At 37.8% G+C, this 23815-nt stretch overlaps 1 protein-coding gene across 3 annotated transcripts in view; it reads left to right on the forward strand.

Annotated features, from left to right (window-relative positions):
* The first annotated feature begins 804 nt into the window (after nt 1-804).
* The window catches only part of CDK19 (cyclin dependent kinase 19), a 191763-nt gene continuing 168752 nt past the window's right edge, over nt 805-23815 (forward strand). Inside the window, exon 1 of one of the 3 annotated variants that reach the window (XM_047101485.1) lies at nt 805-1127. In XM_047101485.1, the coding sequence (XP_046957441.1) occupies nt 1000-1127 (128 nt within the window). In that variant the 5' untranslated portion in view covers nt 805-999. Of the gene's footprint in view, nt 1128-1175; nt 2165-23815 lie in introns of those variants that run through there. The other 2 variants (XM_047101488.1, XM_047101489.1) reach the window with 2 other exon arrangements.

Consider the following 23815-nt stretch of genomic DNA (forward strand, 5'->3'; position numbering starts at 1 on the left):
TCAGACGGATGCTAGAACTAGGAAACCGCTGATGGTTCAGCTTTTGAAATACCGTTTTTGCATCGTAAAGAAAAAAGATTAACCTATCAGGAACAACCGAGCACATCCAATTACCAATCAAGAACGGGAAAGGAGCCAAAGCCTGGGGATACCCACGCACCAAGGAGGACGTCATTCTCTAAGTCTCAGCCAATGAGAGATTGGGCGAAGGGGGCGGGGCAACGGGCGGACCAATTGCCACAGAAAAACAAACAATCTGCAGCACAACTGTCCTAACCACAGCCCTTGCCTCTCAAACCACTGGAGCAAACTCCTGAGCAAAGCACTTGTTAAATACTTTCCACTTTCCTTCTAGCCCGGGGGCAGTTACACTGGAGTACCTTCCTCATACTAGAACAAGGGCCTTCTTTCCACCAGCTCCCAAAGACTCGCAGAAAGAATACAGTAACTTTGAGCTTTCTACCTTCACAGGAACTGGCAGTCCGGAGCTACCTGAGGGGGAGGGGCAGCCCCAGTGCGCAGGCGTGCATGCCTTGTGGAGGCGGGGCTGTAGCGGCCCAAAGCATCCTGGGTGCTGTATTTCTTTTGCTGGCAAAACTGAACTGCTCCTGTAGCCTCCGGAACTACATTTCCCCGCAGCTCCCGCGGCCTCGAGGTGGGCGGGATGGTTGGTTAATGAGCTCGAGGAAGCCGCGGCGCGGCCCACCAGGTTCCAAAACAAGGAAATGAAGGGGGGAGGCGGGACTGGGGCTGCCTGCGGGAGCCGCCGCCGCCGCCGCGGAGGAGGAGGAGGAGGAGGAGGAGGAGGTGGAGTAGGTGGCTGCCGCGGCCGCCGAGGAGTCCCTTGCTGAAGGCGGACCGCGGGGCGGCGGGCGGCGCGCGCGCGCCCGAGAGGCGGCTGTTGGAGAAGTGGAGCGGCGGTCGCGGGGGGAGGAGGAGGAGGAGGGACTGAGCGGCGGCGGCCCCCGCGTCCCGGTGCCTCTATGGGGAAAGCAGACAATGGATTATGATTTCAAGGCGAAGCTGGCGGCGGAGCGGGAGCGGGTGGAGGATTTGTTTGAGTACGAAGGGTGCAAAGTGGGACGCGGCACCTACGGGCACGTCTACAAGGCGAGGCGGAAAGATGGGTAAGAGCAGGGGCGGGGGGAGTAGGCTCGCTCGGGTCCTCGCCCTGCCCGCGACCGCGCGGGATGGGTGGGTTGGAGCCGGGTCGGGCCGTTCCCGAAGGGCGAGGCGGAGGTGGTCGCGGGGCCGCGTCCCAGCGCGGACTGAGGGACGCGGGTTCTGACTGCCCTCCCCGCGCGGCCCCGTCGCGCCCCTCGAACTCCAGCGGCAGCAGCCTCGTCGGGGGGCGTCGGTCCGGTTCCGGAGGGCGCCTTCCGCGTGCATGGAGCTGGCGGCGGGACTCGAGTTGGGACCTCGGCTGGAGGTGGAGTTTGTGGGGTCTGGTCTCTTGGGGAGACGCCGAGGGCTGGGAGAGCTTTGCCGAGTTGCCGCTCCGGCCCTGGGCTGGTGACGGTCGTTGTGGAACTTCCAATCGGCTAAGCGCCTCCCGGGGGCGGCGGTTTGAAACCTAGCGGAGGAGCTGGTCGGGCGGCTGGGGTCTCTGCCAGACTCTAGGGTCTGACCCACCGCGCATCTCTGCCCTTGGGGCTAGCCAAGCCCATTGGCTTCTCAGCGTAGTCCCGCGTCCCTGTCTATACCCGGCGACTTCTGGATCCCTGCTCATTCGCCCCGATTTCGCTTTTTCACATTCTGAATTCCGCACTTTAACTCGAATGTAGGACCTCCTCGGAGACTAACCGCGTTTTGCCCGCAGAACTTCAGAGTTCGCCTAGTTTTTTGGTAACTCGTATTCCCCCCCCCCCCCTCCCCCCCCCGTTGGATATTCTTCTGCTTTCCACTCCATCCCCTGGCTAAATGACTGCGTGCTGGGGTTTATCCAGCACCTAGATTATCCGGAACGGAATGCAGAGTGACAGAGATCTGGGCCTGAATCTTTGTTTACCTGGGATTTGAGGGAGAACCTTAGTAACCTCTTAGGAAGCCTTTATTGATTGTTCTCTTAGGAGATGGCGAGCTGGATTCTGTATTGAGAACGCCTATCCTTCGTCCTGTAGGGCAGACGGGCTCTAGGACAGGTGGAACCAGCTGCCGGCGAAGGGTAGGTTTAAACCAATCACCTGCTCACCGCCCTTCCTGGGAGGAATTCTCCTCCCCCAGAGTAAGGGATCCCAGGAACATTTATCTACCTGTCCCGCTTAGATTTCAAAGACGGTCAAAAAGTATGAGAAAGAGAGTTTTTAGCATCCTAGCGGAACATTTCTGAATAAAGTGAGTATCAGTCACAATGACATTAGTAAGATTTGAAATGCTGCCTAACGTTCTGCGCACTCTGTTGTAATTGATATAGTTGATTTATGAACTCGACGAAAGTTGTTAAGGTGTGTGTGCTAATTTCATAGAGAATGAAAACACAACTTTACAAATTGTTTTATCATAAAGTATGGTGAAAATCACAAGGTACTATACACGTGTAAAGGATTGTTACTGCAAGTAGTTTTGGTCTTATAACTGAAAGGGCTCCATAGTAGTCGGTTGTAAACTTCGCTCATAATTCTTTTAGTTAATTGCCAGGTGTCCTTGAATGAGTATCTTGGAATGTCAGATACTTAAAATTAACTTGTATTTTGTTTTTGGAATATTTACTTGTTATACTGGTGTTTCTGTGGGAATATTATCAGATATATTTGGGGAAAGCACATCTAGTTTTCCTATTTGGACATTGGCATTACAAAACAAATTATATGTGGTGTTTTTTATACTCCTCATGCTAACTTTATAATGTACTTGATTTGAAATTTTTTAAATGTATTTTCTTTTTTTTTGTTGTTAAAATAACTTCCTTTTAGTAGGCAACTTTTAAGAAAAATCTGCTTCTGAATTGTATTTTGATAGCATGGGATAAAACAAAAAACATAATTTAATTCCTGCTTCTAATTGTTCTTTTTGAATATTTTCCCCTCTAATAAAGTTTTTGATTCGACTGCACTTTCTTGAGTGAAATTTGTTTGATTAGAATTAATAAAGTTTCTTTAATAGAGTAAGATCAGTCTGTGTATCTTCAAAATATGCTTTTTAAAGAAATTTTTAGGATCTGAAAGCATTAGTTGATATCACTATATTCTAAGAAAAATCATTATAAAGGTAGGTTTCCTTGGACTAGGGGTCTAGTTGAGATTTGAGGCTTTATGTTAATAGCACATCTCTTGTGGGTTGGTAGCAATGATTTTAAAGAACAAAAAGTTTTTAAAGTTTTTAGTGATGGTTCTAAATTGTGATGCAGATTTGCATAGTAAAGATTTTACACTCTGATCATGGTTAGTTACAGTTTAGCTCTTTCCGGAATTTATTTTGGTTAATTCAGAAAAAAATGTATAACGCTACTTTAGGGAGCAAGAAAGAAATCACGTGCGTACATTTAAGAGAAGTTATTCTGATGTATATAATGTAGTATATAACCAAAATCATTTGGGTCTTTTGAAGAAACACTGGAAGTAATGTAACTTACAAAAGAAAAGCCTCTGTTTATAGTTTAGTACTACCTTTTAAAAAAAGCTTAGAGTGATATTTCCATTAAAATAATGACTTTAACTTGGGCTGTGTTAATTATACTATGTAAATTTGTGACAGTGGAAATGAAAGATTACATTTGGGTTTTTCACCTTTAATAAAAATGTCATTTGTTCTTTTTGTTTTGAAGGAAGAGAATCTTTTGACCCAACCATCCTTTTTAAATAAATCAGGCTTAAATGTTATTCCTGAGAAACAAGTTCAGAATATTTCTAGACTTTTTAGTATGAACAAGAATTTGTAATAGTTTTCCTTTTAAAATTTGTAAAAAAAAGGATATATAACAGTTTATGGTTACAAATCTCAAGACCATATTCCTCAAATTTGAAAAACTTTGCTTTGATTGATAAAGGAATATTTTAAAAGGTTCTTTTGTCAATAAGAGAGTCAAACAAACGTGATTCCATAGGATAATATGTCTGAAAACTGTTACACCAAACAATACTACTATTCAATTTTGCAGACATTGATTTAGTCTTTTGAACCACTCCAATAAAAGATTACTCCTTTTTGAGATGTCTTTAAAAGATACTTCATAATTGAAAGTGAAATGGCTGACATCTTAACAGTTTCAGTTTTGCCTTAGGGTTTCAGATGAGTAGTTTGTGACTATACATCTTAGTGTATAAAGTTTTAGATGAGTAATTGGTGATCACACATCTTAATGTATGTCATAAAATCCTTCACAAATAAGTGTAGGTACATATGGATACATACAGGTAAATAATAGGTATGGACCTATCTGCCTGGCTTTGATGGATTTTTCATATTTGGTTTGTAGTTAGAATAGACGATTGTATTTGCATTTTTTTGTGTGTGTGGGGGGGAATGTACAAAGATTATAGATGTAGCACTGTGATCGTAGCATTTTAGAACTTTCAAGAGTTTTAGATCATTTAGTCTCACTTCTTTACAAATGAGAAATCCAGAGCTTTTAGAGGTTATCATGCCCATAGTCTCACAGCAAAGACAAGCCTCACAGAAGTTACAAGATAGTAGGAATCCAGCTCTCCTGACTGAGTTGTTGCATTTTCTAATGTGTCCTACTTCTTAATACCATACGGGGAAAACCCAAAAAGGCCATGTTAAACCTCCAGTTTTGACAAACTTATTGTATAAGCTTTTTCCATGCAAAGGATATATCTATACCAACAAATATGGAAAAGGGAAAATATTGCATGGATATTAAAAAAAAAAAAAAGTAGGAGTGCCAGCCTATAGATTCTACCATGTGTAGTTGCTTTTCTTCATCAGGTTTCTCTTCATCCTCATTATCATTACTTTTGGCCACCATCTTTCAAAAAAAAAACCCCACCATTTTTGCATAGTAGCTGAATTGGTCTCTGCCGTTAGGCTAGTCTTTCCTTGTGATAGTCCAACATCCAAGTTGCTCAGGGTCATTTTTCTGCAAATAAAATCAATCATGAAACATCTTGGAAAACTACATTCTCTATCTTTCAAACCATCATATCCAATTTTAATTCCTTACTTTGGCATATAAAGCTATTTGCATTAGGATCCTAAAGTTTTTCTCGTCTTTATAGCCTTTATACTTGCCACCAACTCCCAGAGTTGGTGCAAGCCATGTTTCTGTAGCATTTTTTAGCACTTACTAAGTCTTTTTCATGTCTTTTTTTTTTTTTTTTTTACATTCAAAGTAAAGTGGTATTGCTCTGCCATTCCTCCCTCCCTTTTCTCCTCACTCCCATAAACTTGGCCAACTCCTGCTCATACTTCAATACCCTATTCAGATAGCTTTTCTTCTAGAAGCCTTCCTTTATTCACTTTATTAGTTGTGCTTGTGCCCCTCTTTGTTCTTAGGTGTATAATATCACTATGAGTAGTATTAATCTGCCCCATAAACTGTTAGCTACAAATGGGTTATCATTTATTTCCAGAGTCTTGTACAGAGTTTGGCATATAATGGACACTCAGAAATTTTATTAAAAAAAAAAAAAAGGTCCCACATTGGTAATACTGCCCTGATGTTTTCAGTAATTGTTTTGTTTTTTTTTTAAAAAAATTTAACATTTATTATTTGACAGAGAGCATGAGTGGGGGAGGGGCAGAGAGAGAGGCAGTCACAGATTCTGAAGCAGGCTGTAGACTCCAAGCTGTCAGCCCAGAGCCTGACACAAGGCTTGAACTCATGAACTGTGAGATCATGACCTGATCCAAAGTCAAATGCTTAACCGACTGAGCCACCCAGGTGCCCCTTCAGTAATTGTTTTGAAAGCCTGCAATGCAGTGATGTTACATAAGTGGTTACCATAAATAATTTTATAGCACTAATTAGATCTAGTATAATTTTTTTTCTAAGAAATTATGTGCTGCTTTTTAAGACAGTTGATACATTTCTTTTAGTAGATTGATAAGGAACGTATGTAATTGTTTTGAGTTAAGCATTTTTCCCTTTTAGGCCAGCTCTTGTAAAATTATTATAGAAATCTTGTGTTCTTTGCTTTCACTATCTATTTTATAGAGATGCTTAGAAATTGTGGGCATTTGGGGCACCTGTATGGCTCAGTGGGTCAGGCATCCGACTTTGGCTCAGGTTATGATCTCACAGTTTGTGAGTTGGAGCCTCATGTTGGGCTCTGCGCTGGCAGCTCAGAGCTTGCTTGGAATCCTCTCTCTCTCTCTGTGCTCCTCCCTTGCTCTCGCACTGTCTCTCAAAAGTAAATAAACATTAAAAAAAAATGTAGGCATTCGAACATATTTTACGAAATTTATTGATCTTACGGGTTTATGTTAATAAATTTAGTATCTTTAGCACTTGGTAAATCAAATAAACATTGGTTTATGTTTAATTGGTTCTTCATTTATGTATTACAAGAACTTTTTGAAGCCCAGGAAAAGAAATATTTTCAATAAAATTTGATTGTTTAGAGCAGTGGTCGACAAACTTTCTTTACAAAGAGGCAGATACTAAATATTTTAGGCCTTGGGGGCCATACAGTATATGTTATAATTACTTGAATCTGCTGTTGTAGTGTCAAAGTATCCACAGACAAATGTGTAAATGAACACAAATTAGAATGTGTTTCAATAGAATTTTATTTATAAAACCAAGTGGTGAGCTCGCTTTGGCGGGCAGGCTGTAGTTTGCCCTGCTTAGTCTAGAACAGTGACGTCCAATAGATCTTCATGCAATGATGAACGTGCGTCTATGCTGTAAAGTATGGTAGCCACTAGCCATATGTGGCTCAAGGAATGTGATTACTGTGACTGAGACACTGGCTAGTAGCTGTGATGTTGGACTCGGAAAGTTTAGTCTTGGGGACAAGTAGCTTAGCAACACATTTATAATTTTCAAATCCATGAAGTGACATTTTAATTTTTTTTAAACTTGGTTAATCTCTACACCCAATGTGGGGCTGGAACTCAGCACCCTGAGATCGAGAGTTGCATGCTCCACTGACTTAACCAGCTAGGTGCCCCTGAAGAGACCTTTTAATAAAAATGTGTAATTGACAGTGTGGACAAATGAAATAGGAAAGCCCACGTCTTTTCTTTTTTTTTTTTTCTCTTTTCTGCCAAAACCCGCACAAAGCTCATGTCTTTTCAGTTACAGGCAGAATTTTGAGGCTGAAACAGTTTGATAATGCAAACCGATACTCGAATCCATAAACTGTCAATTTGTGAATGGAATCAAGGATATTTGATCACTTTTTGAAAAAAGTATTTTTGTTAAAAAAAAAAAAAGAATGTTGTTCAGTGAGTAGTACGTGCATGTGCATAAGAAGATATACAATGTGGTAGTAAGCCTTCCCTTTCCCAACCACCCTTTTCCCTTTCTAAAGACGGCCATTCTCGGTTTTCCTTTTTAGACATTTTCTTGGGGTGTGTGTATTTAATGGTAAATAGTTTACTGTACATTTCTCTATATTTTTTTCACCTTAAATGTAATTTGAAGATCATTACATAATTGATATGCAGAGATGCCTGGTTCCTCTTAATAATAGTTTCACTTGTATTCCACTGTATTGACTTATATAATTTACTTAACTATCCCTCTTGATGGACATTTAGGCTGTTACTAGTCTTTTGCTAGTACTAACACTGTAGTGAACTGTACCTAGTAGGTACAGTTTTTGTGTGTATTAGTGTAGCTAATTTAAACTCCTGTAAGCTATTTACCTTTGGAAGTATTGGCTTGAAATGATTTGCTAATATGGTGATATATGAGATATAAATCACTAAAGATTGAAAACAATGGGGCTGAGAATAAGGAAGTCTTATTCCTTAAAGGCTTTAAAAATAATTATTCATACATAAAAATGAGTTCTAAATCATTAGTCTCCATAGGAAATACAAGTTACTGTTTTAGCAGCATGAGAAAGGCTTGCCTCTGAGTTTTATGTAGGCAAAAAGTAGATCTATGGAAAGGTTTTTTCGATAGGGGTGTCAGTATTGATGAATTAAGGAATTTTACTTTTGTGTACTATATGTTTGGACTGAATATGCTGGGTAAAAAATTAATATGTGATGTTAAACTGTGTGCTTGGTTTGCAAAATGCTTAACTAGTGTAATGAGGTTTAGACATCAGTATAGAAGACTTGAAGGCAATATAGTACAATTTGAAATTTTCTTGGTGGTAAACGATGAGAGTAAGCCTGCTTGGTTAATGTGTATATAAAGATCAGCCTGTTCGTTCTCTTGTGACGTTGGGACTGTATGTTAGTGCTGCTTTTGGATTCCAAAACAAAGGAACAAGATATATGTATTTTTTAAAGAGAGCATTTTAATATTTTGAATTATTAACATGACTATTTCTTTAAAAAGCAGGTAATTTTTAAGGGCTAGAACCATGAAGAGGTAGCCGACAAAGCTATTTGAAGATTCTTGTCCATTTATAAATAGCTGATAGTTCAACACTTCCTGTAATAGCCCTTTTGAGCATGCATTGTGCAGGATAAAAGAGAGTCTCAAGAGAGAAGACAGGATGTAATTCAGGATACAAGTGTGCGGCAGTAGTTTTTTTATTGAGGGTGTGAATTCTTATCCAAAAGTGAGTGAATGATCAAAGAGAAGTAAAAACCTGTAAAGTCCTTAAATAATTGGTGTCCTTATAAAATATCTTTAATTTCTAATAAGTCTTTCTAAAGGAGAAACACATCCTCCTCATAGAGGCTTTAAACCTGTTGTGTGTTTTCTATCTAAAAATATTATTTCTGTGAGATTTTGTGGCTGATGATCTCAGTTACCAAGTGGAACGTGATTAAGAAATGGATTTAATTTTGTTTTTGTTGTGATCACAGACCAAAACCGTGTCATGGCAAACTATTTTGCAGATTTTGTAGATATATACATTTGGACAGAAAGGTGAGTTCATGGTTGCTGGAAAAGTAAGGTAAAACTTTTGCCTTATAGGTGGGCTAGTTGCATCTTTCTGTGGGAAAGTTATTCTCCTTAGGATTGTGATCTGGGGCACAAAGTGTGTTGCTTTTTACAAAAGTTAGTTTCCTTTTTCTCTTTCCCTTTTGTAATGTAATTATTATACTTGCATTTTAAGAGTGACTTAGACACTGAGTGAATCCAGTTGTTTTGGATTTAGGCGCAAATTTAAACATATGTGAGCTTCCTTTTTTTCTGAAGAAATTATATGTAATTTGAACTTACGTAACTTATAAAACCAGAGTTCTGTTCACTGATTTCTCAGCAATCTTTTGATCTATATATTTTTGTCAAAGTGGAAATATTTTTATTTTTATGCTATTAAAATTTATCAGATAATAGTTGTACATGATTTAAAAAACTCTAACAGTTAAACTATATATAAAATGAAAAGTAAAAGTCTTCCTTCTTATTGTCCACTCCCAAGCTTCCCTCATTTTTCAAAGATAGCCAGTGTTGACTGTTTCTGTTTTAAGTTTTGCTGGTGCTTACTAGTATAACTTTAAATAATATGCATGTAAAAAATAATATGCATATAATTCTATGTTCTGATTTACCAACTTTAGGCATTTTTTGTTGATTTTCCATTAGAAAAGCTGAGCAATTTCCCATCTCAACATTCAAATTTATTGCCTTTGTTATTTTACATTTTTTGTGGCAAGTACTTTTATAACTTTAAATCATAAACTTAAGTCTTTTTTTTTTTTTTTTTAATTTTGATTAGGCTCCTCGCTGAATGTGGGGCTTGATCACAGGACTGAGATCAAGAGTCACATGCTCCACTGACTGAGCTAGCCAGGCACTCCATTAAATTTCTTTTTCTTTCTTTCTTTAAAAATTTTTTTATTCTTTTTTTTTTTAACATTTTTTTCTTTTTTTAAAGTAATCTCTACACCCAACAACCTGGGGCTTAAACTCACGACCCTGACATGAAGAGTCACATGCTCTACCAGCTGAGCTAGCCAGCTACTCCATTAAATTTCTTTTTCTTTCTTTTTTTTCTTTTATTCTTTTTAAAAAAATAATTGGTGTCCTAAAATATCTTTAATTTCTGATATAATAAGTCTTTCTAAAGGAGAAACACACCCTTCTTATAGAGGCTTTAAACCTGTTTTTATTTAAAAAAAATTTTTTTTAAGTAATCTCTACAGCCAACATGGGGCTTGAACTCATGACCCCAAGATCAAGAGTCTCATGCTCTACAGAACTGAGGCAGCCAGGTGCCCAGATTTCTTTTTCTTGATTTATCAGTTTAGATACTATTTGTCTTCCTGATATGGATATTAAGAAAAGTGATATATTTCTCTTACTCTTTTTTCTCTATCTCCCAATTTTTAAAGTAGACATTTATAGCATCCTGCTTTTTGTCTATGAGTTGATTCTAAACAGTGAACACTGAAAACCATTTAATAGCCTTAAAATATTATGATTGTGAAAGTATTTGTTGCGGGATGAGTTAGTATATTGAGATCCATGGAGAAGGAAATGTAATCTTGTGCATTAAATAACTGCTGCTGGTCTTCCAGGTATTAAGGCCTAATGGGTCTTCTTAAGTTCTTTTGCCCTTCAAGTATCTGGATCATACTTAGCTAATAGTGTTTCTTTATATCTCTTAGGTGCTTTTTCTTGGATTTTTTTTTTTTTTTGGTTCAATTGAGGACATTTTTTTTTTATTTCATTTTTTATTTTTAAAAATTTATATCCAAATTAGTTAGCATATAGTGAAACAATGATTTCAGGAGTAGATTCCTTAATGCCCCTTACCCATTTAGCCCATTCCTCCTCCCACAACTCCTCCAGCATTAGCTGGAGGTGATATTAGCGTTGGGTCGTTCATATATGGTTTTTATGATCTCGAGATATGCTCCTTAGTTTGTTCTCAATATTTATGTGTCTCTTCTGTTTTGTCCGCTCCCTGTTTTTATATTATTTTTGTTTCCCTTCCCTTATGTTCATCTGTTTTGCCTCTTAAAGTCCTCATATGAGTGAAGTCATATGATTTTTGTCTTTCTCTGACTGACTAATTTCACTTAGCATAATACCCTCCGGTTCCATCCATGTAGTTGAAAATGGCAAGATTTCATTCTTTTTGATTGCCGAGTAATACTCCATTGTATATATATACCACATCTTCTGTATCCATTCATCCATCGATGGACATTTGGGCTGTTTCCATACTTTGGCTATTGTTGATAGTGCTGCTATAAACATGGGAGTGCATGTGTCCCTTCGAAACAGCACACCTGTATCCTGTGGATAAATGCCTAGTAGTGCAATTGCTGGTTCGTAGGGTAGTTCTATTTTTAGTTTTTTGAGAAACCTCCATCCTGTTTTCCAGAATGGCTGCACCAGCTTGTATTCCCACCAACAATGCAAAAGAGATCCTCTTTCTCTGCATCCTAGCCAACATCTGTTGTTGCCTGAGTTGTTAATGTTAGCCATTCTGACAGGTGTGAGTGGTATCTCATTGTAATTTTGATTTGTATTTCCCTGATGATGAGTGATGTGGAGCATTTTTTCATGTGTCAGTTGGCCATCTGGATGTCTTCCCTGGAGAAGTGTCTATTCATGTCTTTTGCCCATTTCTTCACTGGATTATTTGTTTTTTGGGTGTTGAGTTTGATAAGCTCTTTATAGATTTTGGATACTAACCCTTCACCTGATATGTCATTTGCAAACATCTTCTCCCATTCTGTTGGTTGCCTTTTAGTTTTGCTGATTGTTTCTTCACTGTGCAGAAGGTTTTTATTTTGATGAGGTCCCAGTAGTTCATTTTTGCTTTTGTTTCCCTTGCCTCCGGAGATGTGTTGAGTAAGAAGTTGCTGTGGCCAAGATCAAAGAGGTTTTTGCCTGCTTTCTCCTCGAGGATTTTGATGGCTTCCTGTCTTACATTTAGGTTCTTTCATCCACTTTGAGTTTATTTTTGTGTATGGTGTAAGAAAGTGGTCCAGGTTCATTCTTCTGCATGTCGCTGTCCAGTTTTCCCGGCACCATTTGCTGAAGAGACTGTCTTCATTCCATTGGATATTCTTTCTTGCTTTGTCAAAGATTAGTTGGCCATACGTTTGTGGGTCCATTTCTGGGTTCTCTATTCTGTTCCATTGATCTGAGTGTCTGTTCTTGTGTCAGTACCATACTGTCTCGATGATTACAGCTTTGTAGTATAGCTTGAAGTTTGGGATTGTGATGCCTCCAGCTTTGGTTTTCTTTTTCAAGATTGCTTTGGCTATTTGGGGTCTTTCCTGGTTCCGTACAAATTTTAGAATTATTTGTTCTAGCTCTGTGAAGAATGCTGGTGTTACTTTGATAGCGATTGCATTGAATATGTAGATTGCTTTGAGTAGTATCAACATTTTAACAGTATTTGTTCTTCCTATCCAGGAGCATGGAATCTTTTTCCATTTTTTTGTGTCTTCTTCAATTTCTTTCATAAGCTTTCTATAGTTTTCAGTGTATAGATTTTTCACCTCTTTGGTTAGATTTATTCCTAGGTATTTTATGGCTTTTTGTGCAACTGTAAATGGGATCGATTCCTTGATTTCTCTCTCTGTCGCTTCATTGTTGGTGTATAGGAATGCAACCGATTTCTGTGCATTGATTTTATATCCTGCAACTTTGCTGAATTCATGAATCAGCTCTAGCAGTTTTTTGGTGAAATCTTTTGGGTTTTCCATATAGAGTATCATGTCAGCTGCAAAGAGTGAAAGTTTGACCTCCTTCTGACCGATATGGATGCCTTTTATTTCTTTGTGTTGTCTGATTGCAGAGGCTAAGACTTCCAATACTATGTTGAATAATAGTGGCGCGAGTGGACATCCCTGTCTTGTTCCTGACCTTAGGGGGAAAGCTGTCAGTTTTTCCCCATTGAAGGTGATATTAGCGTTGGGTCGTTCATATATGGTTTTTATGATCTCGAGATATGCTCCTTCTATCCCTACTTTCTTGAGGGTTTTTATCAAGAAAGGATGCTGTATTTTGGCAAATGCTTTCTCTGAATCTATTGAGAGGATCATATGGTTCTTGTCCTTTCTTTTATTGATGTGATGAATGACATTAATTGTTTTGTGGATATTGAACCAGCCCTGCATCCCAGGTATAAATCCCACTTGGCTGTGGTGAATAATTTTTTAATGTATTGTTGGATCCAATTGGCTAATATCTTGTTGAGGATGAGGACATCTTTTTGAGTTGCTTTTTCATTTGGATTTGTGTGCATATTCAGAGTTCTTGTGTGTCTGATAATGTGTTTTGACTTCATACTTGATTAATAGGTTGGCTGAATTTATAGTTTTTTTTTTTTAATTTTTTTTTTTTTTCAACGTTTATTTATTTTTGGGACAGAGAGAGACAGAGCATGAACGGGGGAGGGGCAGAGAGAGAGGGAGACACAGAATCAGAAACAGGCTCCAGGCTCTGAGCCATCAGCCCAGAGCCTGACGCGGGGCTCGAACTCACAGACCGCGAGATCGTGACCTGGCTGAAGTCGGACGCTTAACCGACTGCGCCACCCAGGCGCCCCGTATAGTTTTAAGAATAATTTTTGAGGGGTCCCTGGGTGGCTCAGTTGGTTGGTTAATCACATGACTCTTGATTTCAGCTTATGATCATGATCTCATAGTTTATGAGTTTGAACCCCACATCAGGCTCTGTGCTGATGGTGTGGAGCCTGCTTGGGATTCCATGCCTCCCTCTGGCTTTGCCCATCCTCCCCACTTTCTCTCTCTCTCTCTCAAAATAAATAAATAAACGTTTAAAAAATAATAATTTTTGCCTCAGAACCCGAAACTATTGCTTCATTTATTTCTTGTTGCTTATGGGGAGTTTCTTTATTGGAAGCTTGTCTGCAATCTCAGGATTTTTTTTACTTTATGCATTCTAAAATTTCACCAAAGTCTACCTAGAAAATATAGGTTGGGTGCCTGGGTGGCTCAGTTGGTTAAGTGCCCGACTTTAGCTCAGGTCATGATCTCGTGGTCAGGGAGTTTGAGTCCCTCTTTGGGCTTTGTGCTGACAGCCTGTTTTGAATTTTGTGTCCCCTTCTCTTTCTGCTCCTCCCCCACTCATGCTGTCTCTCTCTCTCTCTCAAAAATGAATAAATATTAAAAAAAATAAAAACAAAAATGTAGGTCTTTTTTTTTCTGATTTATGTGGCTAGGTTTTCTGCATCTTTAACAAAGTATTTATTGTTTGAATAGATAACCCATTCATATAATTTGAACTTCACAGGTAAAAAGTGGTATTTAGTCCAGTTGGACTCTTCCTAACTGATCCCCTACTCTTTCACTCCCCTTTTCCAATCCTGCCGGTTTCTTAGGAATCTTTATTGAGCTTTCTCTTTTGTCTTTGGTTTAGGGCAATTTTTATTACCTGTTATTTATTTATTTTTCCTTCTTCCTCTGTTGCCTCTCTTGTTCTCTTCCTCAAATATACATATTAGGAAATGTTGACCTTTTAGGCTCTGTCTTCCATATCTCTTAAATTCATTTGCAAAAATTGCAACTCTTTTTTCTCTCTACATTCTGGAAGATTCCCTTTATTGAATCTTCTAGATTACCAATTTGGTCTTTATTGAGATTGCTATTCTTTTATTCAGTGTAAGCCTAACTGCCTAAGTTCAACAGGGCATTGGTTTAATAAAGTAAATAAATTCCCTATTAATATTTAGCTTGTTTTTAGTGTTTAAGTTATTTTTTGTGTGTGTACCATGTGCTGTTTTCAGTTTTTCCTTCTTTTTTTTTTTAATTTTTTTTTTCAACGTTTATTTATTTTTGGGACAGAGAGAGACAGAGCATGAACGGGCGAGGGGCAGAGAGAGAGGGAGACACAGAATCGGAAACAGGCTCCAGGCTCTGAGCCATCAGCCCAGAGCCCGACGCGGGGCTCGAACTCACGGACCGCGAGATCGTGACCTGGCTGAAGTCGGATGCTTAACCGACTGCGCCACCCAGGCGCCCCTTTCAGTTTTTCCTTCTTAATATTTTTCTTATAATCTGAGTGCTAGACCAAGATAATGGAAATGTTTTTCTGTTTTCATATATAGAGAAATTATATTGGTTTTACTGTTACTTTAATAGTAAATTCTCAACATTCATCTGTTCACATATTCATCAATCTATCTCTATTCAAATTTTCATCCATCTATCCATCTGTCTATCTTCTGTCCACCTATTATCTCTTTTCATCTGTCTTCATTTTTCTGGCTATTTTCATTATTCCATTGTTTACTATTTATCATTTGATTCCTTTCTGTGAGCCAAGTATTGTGCCATAGATGCGAGGATACAAGGATAAATGAGATGTCATCTCAGACTGCAAAAACTGAGACTGGAAGTATTCACAACAAATTGCTAATAGTGATTGTCTACAGGAAGGAAATTTGGGTTGACAGGAAGACTTTTTGAAAAAAGTATATACTCGTGTATTATTTGAAAAATACCTATACATATTATTTTAATATATTTATATTACTTATTAAAATGGTAAAACATTTAAACTGTAAGTATATATAACTTATGGGGAAAAGACAAATACCGTAAAAAATTTTTTTTATTTTTAATTTTTTAAAATTTTATTTATTCTTTTTAAGTAGGCTTCATGCCCAAAGTGGGGTTTGAACTCATGACCCCGAGATCAAGAGTCGCAAGTTCCACTGACCTGAGCCAGCCAGGTGCTCCCTATTTTTTGTTTTTTAATAAATATTTATTTCTTTTTAGAGTAAACTCTATACCTAAAGAGGGTTTGAACTTATGAACCTGAGACGAAGAGTTGCATTCTCTACTGACTGAGCCAGCTAGGCATAAAAAATGGCAAATATCTTAAAAATATATATATATCTTTTATTATCTTATAAAAATCAATGTGTTAACAAAAAATCCAATATGTGTTCGTGCAAGAAAGGCTAGGAATTATAGAAACATAAAGGAGAAAACATAAATCACTCATAATAAGACCACTCAGAGATGAGCATTGATAATATTTTGGAATATTTATCTCCTGTTTTTTTTTTTTTCCAGTTCTATTGAGAAATAATTTACACATATTACTGTAGAAGTTTAGGGTGTATAGCATAGGGTGCCTGGCTGGCTCAGTTGGGAGAGCATGTGACTCTTGATCTTGGGGTTGTGAGTTTGAGTCCCACATTGGGTACAGAGATTACTTAAATAAACAAAACTTAAAAAAATAAGGTATGTAGCATAATGGTAAGGTGTATAGCATAATGGTTTGATTTATATGTATTGTGAAATGATTTACCACAATAGGTGTATTTAACTATATCATCTCATAAAGGTACAATAGAAATTTCTCCTTGTGATGAGAGCTTTTAGGAACTATTCTTTTAACTTTCTTGTATATCATACACAACAGTGTTAGCTATAGTCATGGTGTTGTCCCTGTTCTTATTTATTTTATAACTGGAAGTCTGTACCTCTTGACCACCTTCCTCCAATTCCTTCCACTTCTCTCCTGGTGTTTTCTACCGGTTAAGTATGTGTAATTATTTTTTATTAGAGGTAAAATAGACGAAACATGAAGTTCATACTTTTAAAGTTGTACAATTCAGTGAGTTTTAGTATATGCATAGCATTGTGCAACCACTACCACCACTTAGTTCCTTATTGAGAAACTTTAGTTCCAGAACATTTTTGTTACACCAAAAGGAAACCCATATCTGTTAAGCAGTCATTCTCCAATTTCCCCTCCCTTGGATCTTGGCAACCACTGTTTGCTTTTTGCTATGAATTTGCCTGTGGTGGATATTTCATGTAAATGGAATCATACAGTCCATGGCTTTTTTGTGGCTGGCTGGCTTTCATTTAGCACAATGTTTTCAAGGTTCATCCATGTTTTGGTGTATATCAGTACTCTATGACTTTTTATGTCTGAATAATGTACCATTGTATGGATATACCACATTTTGTTTATATTCATCCGCTCAGAAACTTGGGTTGTTGCCACTTTTTGGCTGTTGTGAGTAGTGCTGCTGTGAACATTTGTGGACAAGTTTTTGTTTTAACGTGGTTTCAGTTCTCTTGGAGTGTAACTGCTTGGTCATATGGTAATTCTGTTTAACATTTTGAGGAGCTGCCAGTGTTTTCCACAGTAACTGTGCCATTTTATATTCCCATCTACAGTATATAAGGGTTCTGTTTTCACCAAAACCTCACCAACACTTGCTATTTTCTGTTTTTTTTTTAATTTATTTTATTTTTTTATTATAGCCATTCTAGTGAGTGTAAAGTAGTTATCTCACTGTGGGTTTCTCTCCCTCCACTCCCAGTTTTATTGAGATATAACCGACATATAACATTGTATTAATTTAACATATATAGCATAATGATTTGATATATGTATATATTGTGAAATGATTATCATAATAAGTTTAGTTATCATCCATTCATAGTTACACATTTTTTTTATCTTGTAATGAGAACTTCTAAGATTTACTCTTAGCAGCTTTCAAATATACAATACAGTATTGTTAAGTATAGTCATCATGATGTACATTACATCCTTAGAACTTACTTATTTATTTAAAATAAGTTTTTAGGGGCGCCTGGGTGGCTCAGTCGGTTAAGCGTCCAACTTCAGCTCAGGTCATGATCTCACAGTCCATGAGTTCGAGCCCCGCGTCGGGCTCTGTGCTGACAGCTCGGAGCCTGGTGTCTGTTTCAGATTCTCTGTCTCCCTCTCTCTGACCCTCCTCCGTTCATGTTCTGTCTCTGTCTCAAAAATGAAAAAATAAAAAAAAATAATAAAATAAAATAAAATAAGTTTTTAAAGTTTTACTTATTTAAGTAACCTCTATACCCAATGTGGGGCTTGAACTCACTACCCCAAGATCAAGAGTTGCGTGTTCTTCCGACTGAGCCAGCCAGGCACCCCTAGCTTATCCATCTTATAAATTTGAGTCTTTTGACTACTTTTAACCTTCTTTTCAGTGCTCTGCTTCTTCCCCCAATCATCAATTTGTTCTCTTCATTTTAGTTTTTTAAAATTCCACATACAGTATAACCTTGGTTTGTGAGCATAATTCGTTCTGGAAATACGCTTATAATCCAAAGCACTCGTTTATCAAAGCGAATCTCAAGAACCATTGGCTCAGTTGTGATCATGTGACATTTGGCGTCACGTACTACTCATATTGCAAGACATTGCTTGTTTATCAAGTTAAAACTAGAAATGTTTGTGCATCTTGCAGAACACTTGTAGAACAAGTTACTCACAACCCAAGGTTTTACAGTACAAGTGTGAGATTCTTTTTCTCTGCCTTATTTCATTTGACATAATACCCTCAAAGTCCATTTGTATTGTCACAAATGGCAGAAATTCTTTCTTATTTTTATGGATGAATAATATCCCATTGTACTCATATACCACATTTTCTTTATCCATTTATCTACCAGTGGAACTTAGGTTGTTTCCATGTCTTGGCCATTGTAAATAATGCTACAGTGAAGATGGGGGTGTAGATATCTTTTTGAGATGGCAATTCATTTCCTTTGGCTATATACCAAGAAGTGGAATTGCTAGATTTTATTGTTCTACTTTTACCAATTGAGGAACCTCCAAACTGGAAATATTAGGTGTCTCTTTTGACCTAGAGGTGTCATGAACAAATTATTAAGATACTAAGATCACTGGGTATAAGTTTGGGATCCTCTTACTTAAGATATGAAGAATTTTTATCCGTATTAAATTTCCTTCAAAAACTTGATTTTTAAAAAAAATTTTTTAACGTTTATTTATTTATTTATTTATTTTTATTTATTTTTTTTTTCAACGTTTATTTATTTTTGGGACAGAGAGAGACAGAGCACGAACGGGGGAGGGGCAGAGAGAGAGGGAGACACAGAATCGGAAACAGGCTCCAGGCTCTGAGCCATCAGCCCAGAGCCTGACGTGGGGCTCAAACTCACGGACCGTGAGATCGTGACCTGGCTGAAGTCGGACGCTTAACCGACTGCGCCACCCAGGCGCCCCAACGTTTATTTATTTTTGACACAGAGAGAGACAGAGCATGAACGGGGGAGGGTCAGAGAGAGGGAGACACAGAATCTGAAACAGTCTCCAGGCTCTGAGCTGTCAGCACAGAGCCCAACGTGAGGCTCGAACTCATGGACCGTGAGATCATGACCTGAGCCGAAGTCGGCCGCTTCACCGACTGAGCCACCCAGGCGCCCCAAAAAACTTGATTTTTAATGGATGTCTATATTCTTTTATCATGTGGATATGTAATGCTTTAGTTAACCCTTTCTAATTAGTGAACATTTAAGTTCTTTCCAGTATTTAAAAAAAAATTTTTTTAAATGTTTTATTTATTTTTGAGAGAGAGATAGAGATTGGGGGAGGGGCATAGAGAGAGGGAAACAGAGAATCCGAAGCAGGCTCCAGGCTCTGAGCTGTCAGAACAGAACCTGACTCGGGGCTTGAACCCATGAACCATGAAATCATGACCTGAGCTGAAGTCAGATGCTTAACCAACTGAGCCACCCAGGTGCCCCTCCAGTATTTTGATAATACAAACAACACTGATAGATGTTTTTGTATGTATATTTTGGTCCATATATCTGATTGTTTCTTACAGTAGTCTTATAAAGAAATTTACTGTGTCAAAATGTATTGTTTTAAGGCTCTTAATATATATTTCCTAATTGCTTTTCACATATAGTTTTATTCACCACCATAGACAGTACATATGTGCCTCTCTCATCTCATCCTTAGTAGTTTTGAATATTCTTTTTTCTTTTGTTAAATCATTTTTATTTTATTTTATAAATGTTTTATTTTATTTTTTTTCACCGTGATTAGTGTACTCTTTAGTCTCTATCTCCTATTTTCCCTATCCTCCCACCCACCTCCCTTCTGGTAAGTGTCTCTGTAGTTAAGAGCCTGTTTCAGTAGGTGATGGGGATTAGGCAACACACTTGTCCTGTGATGAGCACTGGGTGATATATGGAATTATTGAATCACTATATTGTACGCTTAAAACTAATATAACACTGTATGTTAACTAATTAGAATTAAAATAAGAACTTAAAAAGGTCTGTTTCTTTGTCTCTCTTTTTTGTTTTTCTTTGCTTATTTGGTTTCTTAAGTTCCAAATATGAGTGAGATCATATGGTATTTGTCTTTCTCTTACTGACTTAGCTTGATCCATGTTTTTGCAAATGGCAAGATTTTATTCTTTTTTATGGCTGAATAATATTCTGTTGTATCTGTGTACCTCATCTTTTCCATTTATCTATTTATGGACACTTGGGTTGCTTCCATTGTTTGGCTATTGTCAGTAATGCTGCAATAAACAAACCGGTGCATGTTATTATTTATTTATTTATTTTTTTTTTTTTGGGGGGGTAAATACCCAGTAGTGTGATCACTGGATTGTATGGTAGTTCTATTTTTAATTTTTTGAGGAAGCTCATACTGTTTTCCACAGTAGACCCACTAGTTTATGTTCCCAACAACACTGCAGGAAGGTTCCTTTTTCTCCTTGTCCTCACCAACACTTGTTACTTATGTTGTTGTTGTTGTTGTTGTTGTTGTTGTTGTTGTTGTTTTAGCCATTCTGACAGGTGTGAGGTGTTACCTCATTGTAGTTTTAAAATTTTATTTATTTAATTTTTTTGAGGAGGGGGAGGGGCAGGGAGCGAGAGGGGCAGAGATGATCTTAAGCAGACTCCATGCCCAGCACAGAGCCTGACTTGGGGATCAGTCTCACAACTGTGAGGTCATTACCTGAGCTGAAATCAAGAGTCAGATGCTTAACCGACTGAGCCACCCAGGCACCCTTCTCATTGTAGCCTTGATATACATTTCCCTGATGATAAGTGATGTTGAGCATCTTTTCATGTGTCTATGGGCCATCTGTATGTCTTCTTTGTAGAAATGTCTGTTCATGTTTTGTGTCCATTTTTTAATCGGATTATTTTTTTAGGGGCGGGTATTGAGTTGTATCAGTTCTTTATATATTTTGGATACTAACCCTTTATCAGATACGTTTTTTGCAAGTATCTTCTCTCATTCAGTAGGTTGTCTTTTAGTTTTGTTGATTTTTTCCTTCACCATGTAGAACATTTTTATTTTGATGTAGTCCCCACAGTTTATTTTTGCTTTTATTTCTCTTGCAAGACACAGCTTGTGTCTCTTGGAGACACAGCTAGAAAAATGTTGCTGTGGCTTATGTCAGAGAGATTACTGTCTGTGCTCTTTTCTAGGATTTTAATGGTTTCAGGTCTTACATTTAGGTTTTTATTAATCCATTTTATTTTTGTGTATGGTGAAAGAAAGTGGCTCAGTTTCATTCTTTTCCATGTTGCTGTCAAGTTTCCCCAAAACCATTTGTTGAAGAGACTTTTTCCCATTCTCTATTTGTTTCTCCTTTGTTGAAGATTAATTGACTGTATAATTGTGGGTTTATTTCTGGGTTTTCTGTTCTGTTCTACTGATCAGTGTGTCTGATTTTATGCCAATACCCTACTATTTTATTTTATTTTTTTTTAATTTTTTTTCAACGCTTTTTATTTATTTTTGGGACAGAGAGAGACAGAGCATGAACGGGGGAGGGGCAGAGAGAGAGGGAGACACAGAATCGGAAACAGGCTCCAGGCTCCGAGCCATCAGCCCAGAGCCTGACGCGGGGCTCGAACTCACGGACCGCGAGATCGTGACCTGGCTAAAGTCAGACGCTTAACTGACTGCGCCACCCAGGTGCCCCAATACCCTACTATTTTAATAGCTGCAGCTTTGTAACATAACTTGAATTCTGGAATTGTGACCCCTCTGGTTTCTTTTTGTTTTTTTCAAGATTGATTGGTCTCTTTGAGGTCTTTTGTCATTCCATACAAATTTTACAATTGTTTGTTCTGTGAAAAATGCTGTTGGTATTTTGATAGGGATTGCATTAAATATGTAGATTACTTTGGGTAGTATAGACCTTTTGAAAATATTTGTTCTTCCAACTCATGAGCATGGACTATCTTTTCATTTCTTTGTGTCTTCTTGAATTTCTTTCTCTAGTATTTTATAGTTTTTAGAGTACAGGTCTTTCACACGTCTTTGGTTAAGTTTATTCCTAGGCATTTTATTGTTTTTCTGCAGTTGTAAATACGATTGTTTTCTTAATTTCGCTTTCTGCTGCTTCATTATTAGTATATAGGAATGCAATAGATTTCTGTGCATTGATTTTGTATTCTATGACTTTATTGAATTCACTTAACAGTTCTAGAAGTTTTTTGATGGAATCTTTAGGGTTTTCTCTATATAGTATCATGTCATCTGCAAATAGAGTTTTATTTCTTCCTTACCAATTTGGATAACTTATTTCTTTTGCTGTATGATGGCTGTGGCTAGGACTTCCAGTAGTATGCTGAATAAAAGCAGTGAAAATGGACATCCTTGTCTTGTTCCTGATCTTATGGGAAAAGCTCTTAGTTTTTCACCATTTGAATATGATTTTAGCTGTGGGTTTTTCTTATCTGTTCTTTATTATGTTGAGGTATATTCCCTCTGGGCCTCCCTGCAGAAGGTTTTTATCATGAATGGATGTTGTGCTTTGTCAAATACTTTTTTCTGCATTTATTGAAATGATCATATAGTTTTTATCCTTTCTTTTATTAAAAAATTTTTTTTAAGTTTATTTTGAGAGACAGAGAAAGTGAGCAGAGGAGGGGCAGAGAGAGAGGGAGAGAGAGAATCCCAAGCAGGCTCCAAGATGCCAGTGCAGAACCTGATGTGGGGCTCAATCTCATGAACTGTGAGATCCTGACCTGAGTCGAAATCAAGAGTTGGTCACTTAACTGACTGAGCCACCCAGGTATCCCTATCCTTTTTTTTTTTTTAATTGATGTGATATATCACATTGATTGTTTTGTGACTATTGCACTACCCTTGCATCCTGGGAATAAATCTCACTTGTTTGTGTTGTGTGATTTTTAAAAATGTATTGTTGGATTCAGTTTGCTAGTATTTTATTGAGAATTTTTGCATCTATGTTCATGAGAGATATGGGCCTTTAGTTCACTTTTTTTGCGTGGTGTTTTTATCTGGTCTTGGTATCAAGGTGATACTGGAATCAAAGAATAAATTTGGGCATTTTCCTTCCTTTGATATTTTTTGTTTTTTTTTAAATTTTTTTTTTCAACGTTTTTTTTTTTTTTTTTTATTTTTTGGGGGACAGAGAGAGACAGAGCATGAACGGGGGAGGGGCAGAGAGAGAGGGAGACACAGAATCGGAAACAGGCTCCAGGCTCTGAGCCATCAGCCCAGAGCCCGACGCGGGGCTCGAACTCGCGGACCGCGAGATCGTGACCTGGCTGAAGTCGGACGCTTAACCGACTGCACCACCCAGGCGCCCCCCTTTGATATTTTTTGGAATAGTTTGAGAAGAATAGGTATTAACTCCTTTTTCAGTGTTTGGTAGAATTTGTCTTTGAAGCCATCTGATCCTGGACTTTTGTGTTTTGGGAGTTTTTTGATTACTGATTCAATTTCATTGCTAGTACTTGGTCTGTTCAAGTTTTCTATTTCTTCCCTGTTTTAGTTTTGGTAGGTTCTATGTTTTTAGGAACTTTTCCATTTCTTCTGAGTTGTCCAGTTGGTTGGTCTATAGATTTTTATAATACTCTGTTATAATTGTTTGTATTTCTGTGGTATTGATTGTTATTTCTCCCTTTCATTAGTGATTTTATTTATTTGGATGCTCTCTTTTTTGATGAGTCTTACTAGAGGTTTATCAATTTTGTTGATGTTTTCAAAGAACCAGCTCCTGGTTTCTGCTCTACTGTG

Source organism: Lynx rufus, unplaced genomic scaffold (assembly GCF_022079265.1).
Source record: "Lynx rufus isolate CCGP_SWC_20201006 ecotype Redwood Valley unplaced genomic scaffold, mLynRuf1.p SCAF_6, whole genome shotgun sequence".
In the NCBI taxonomy this organism is placed as follows: domain Eukaryota; kingdom Metazoa; phylum Chordata; class Mammalia; order Carnivora; family Felidae; genus Lynx; species Lynx rufus.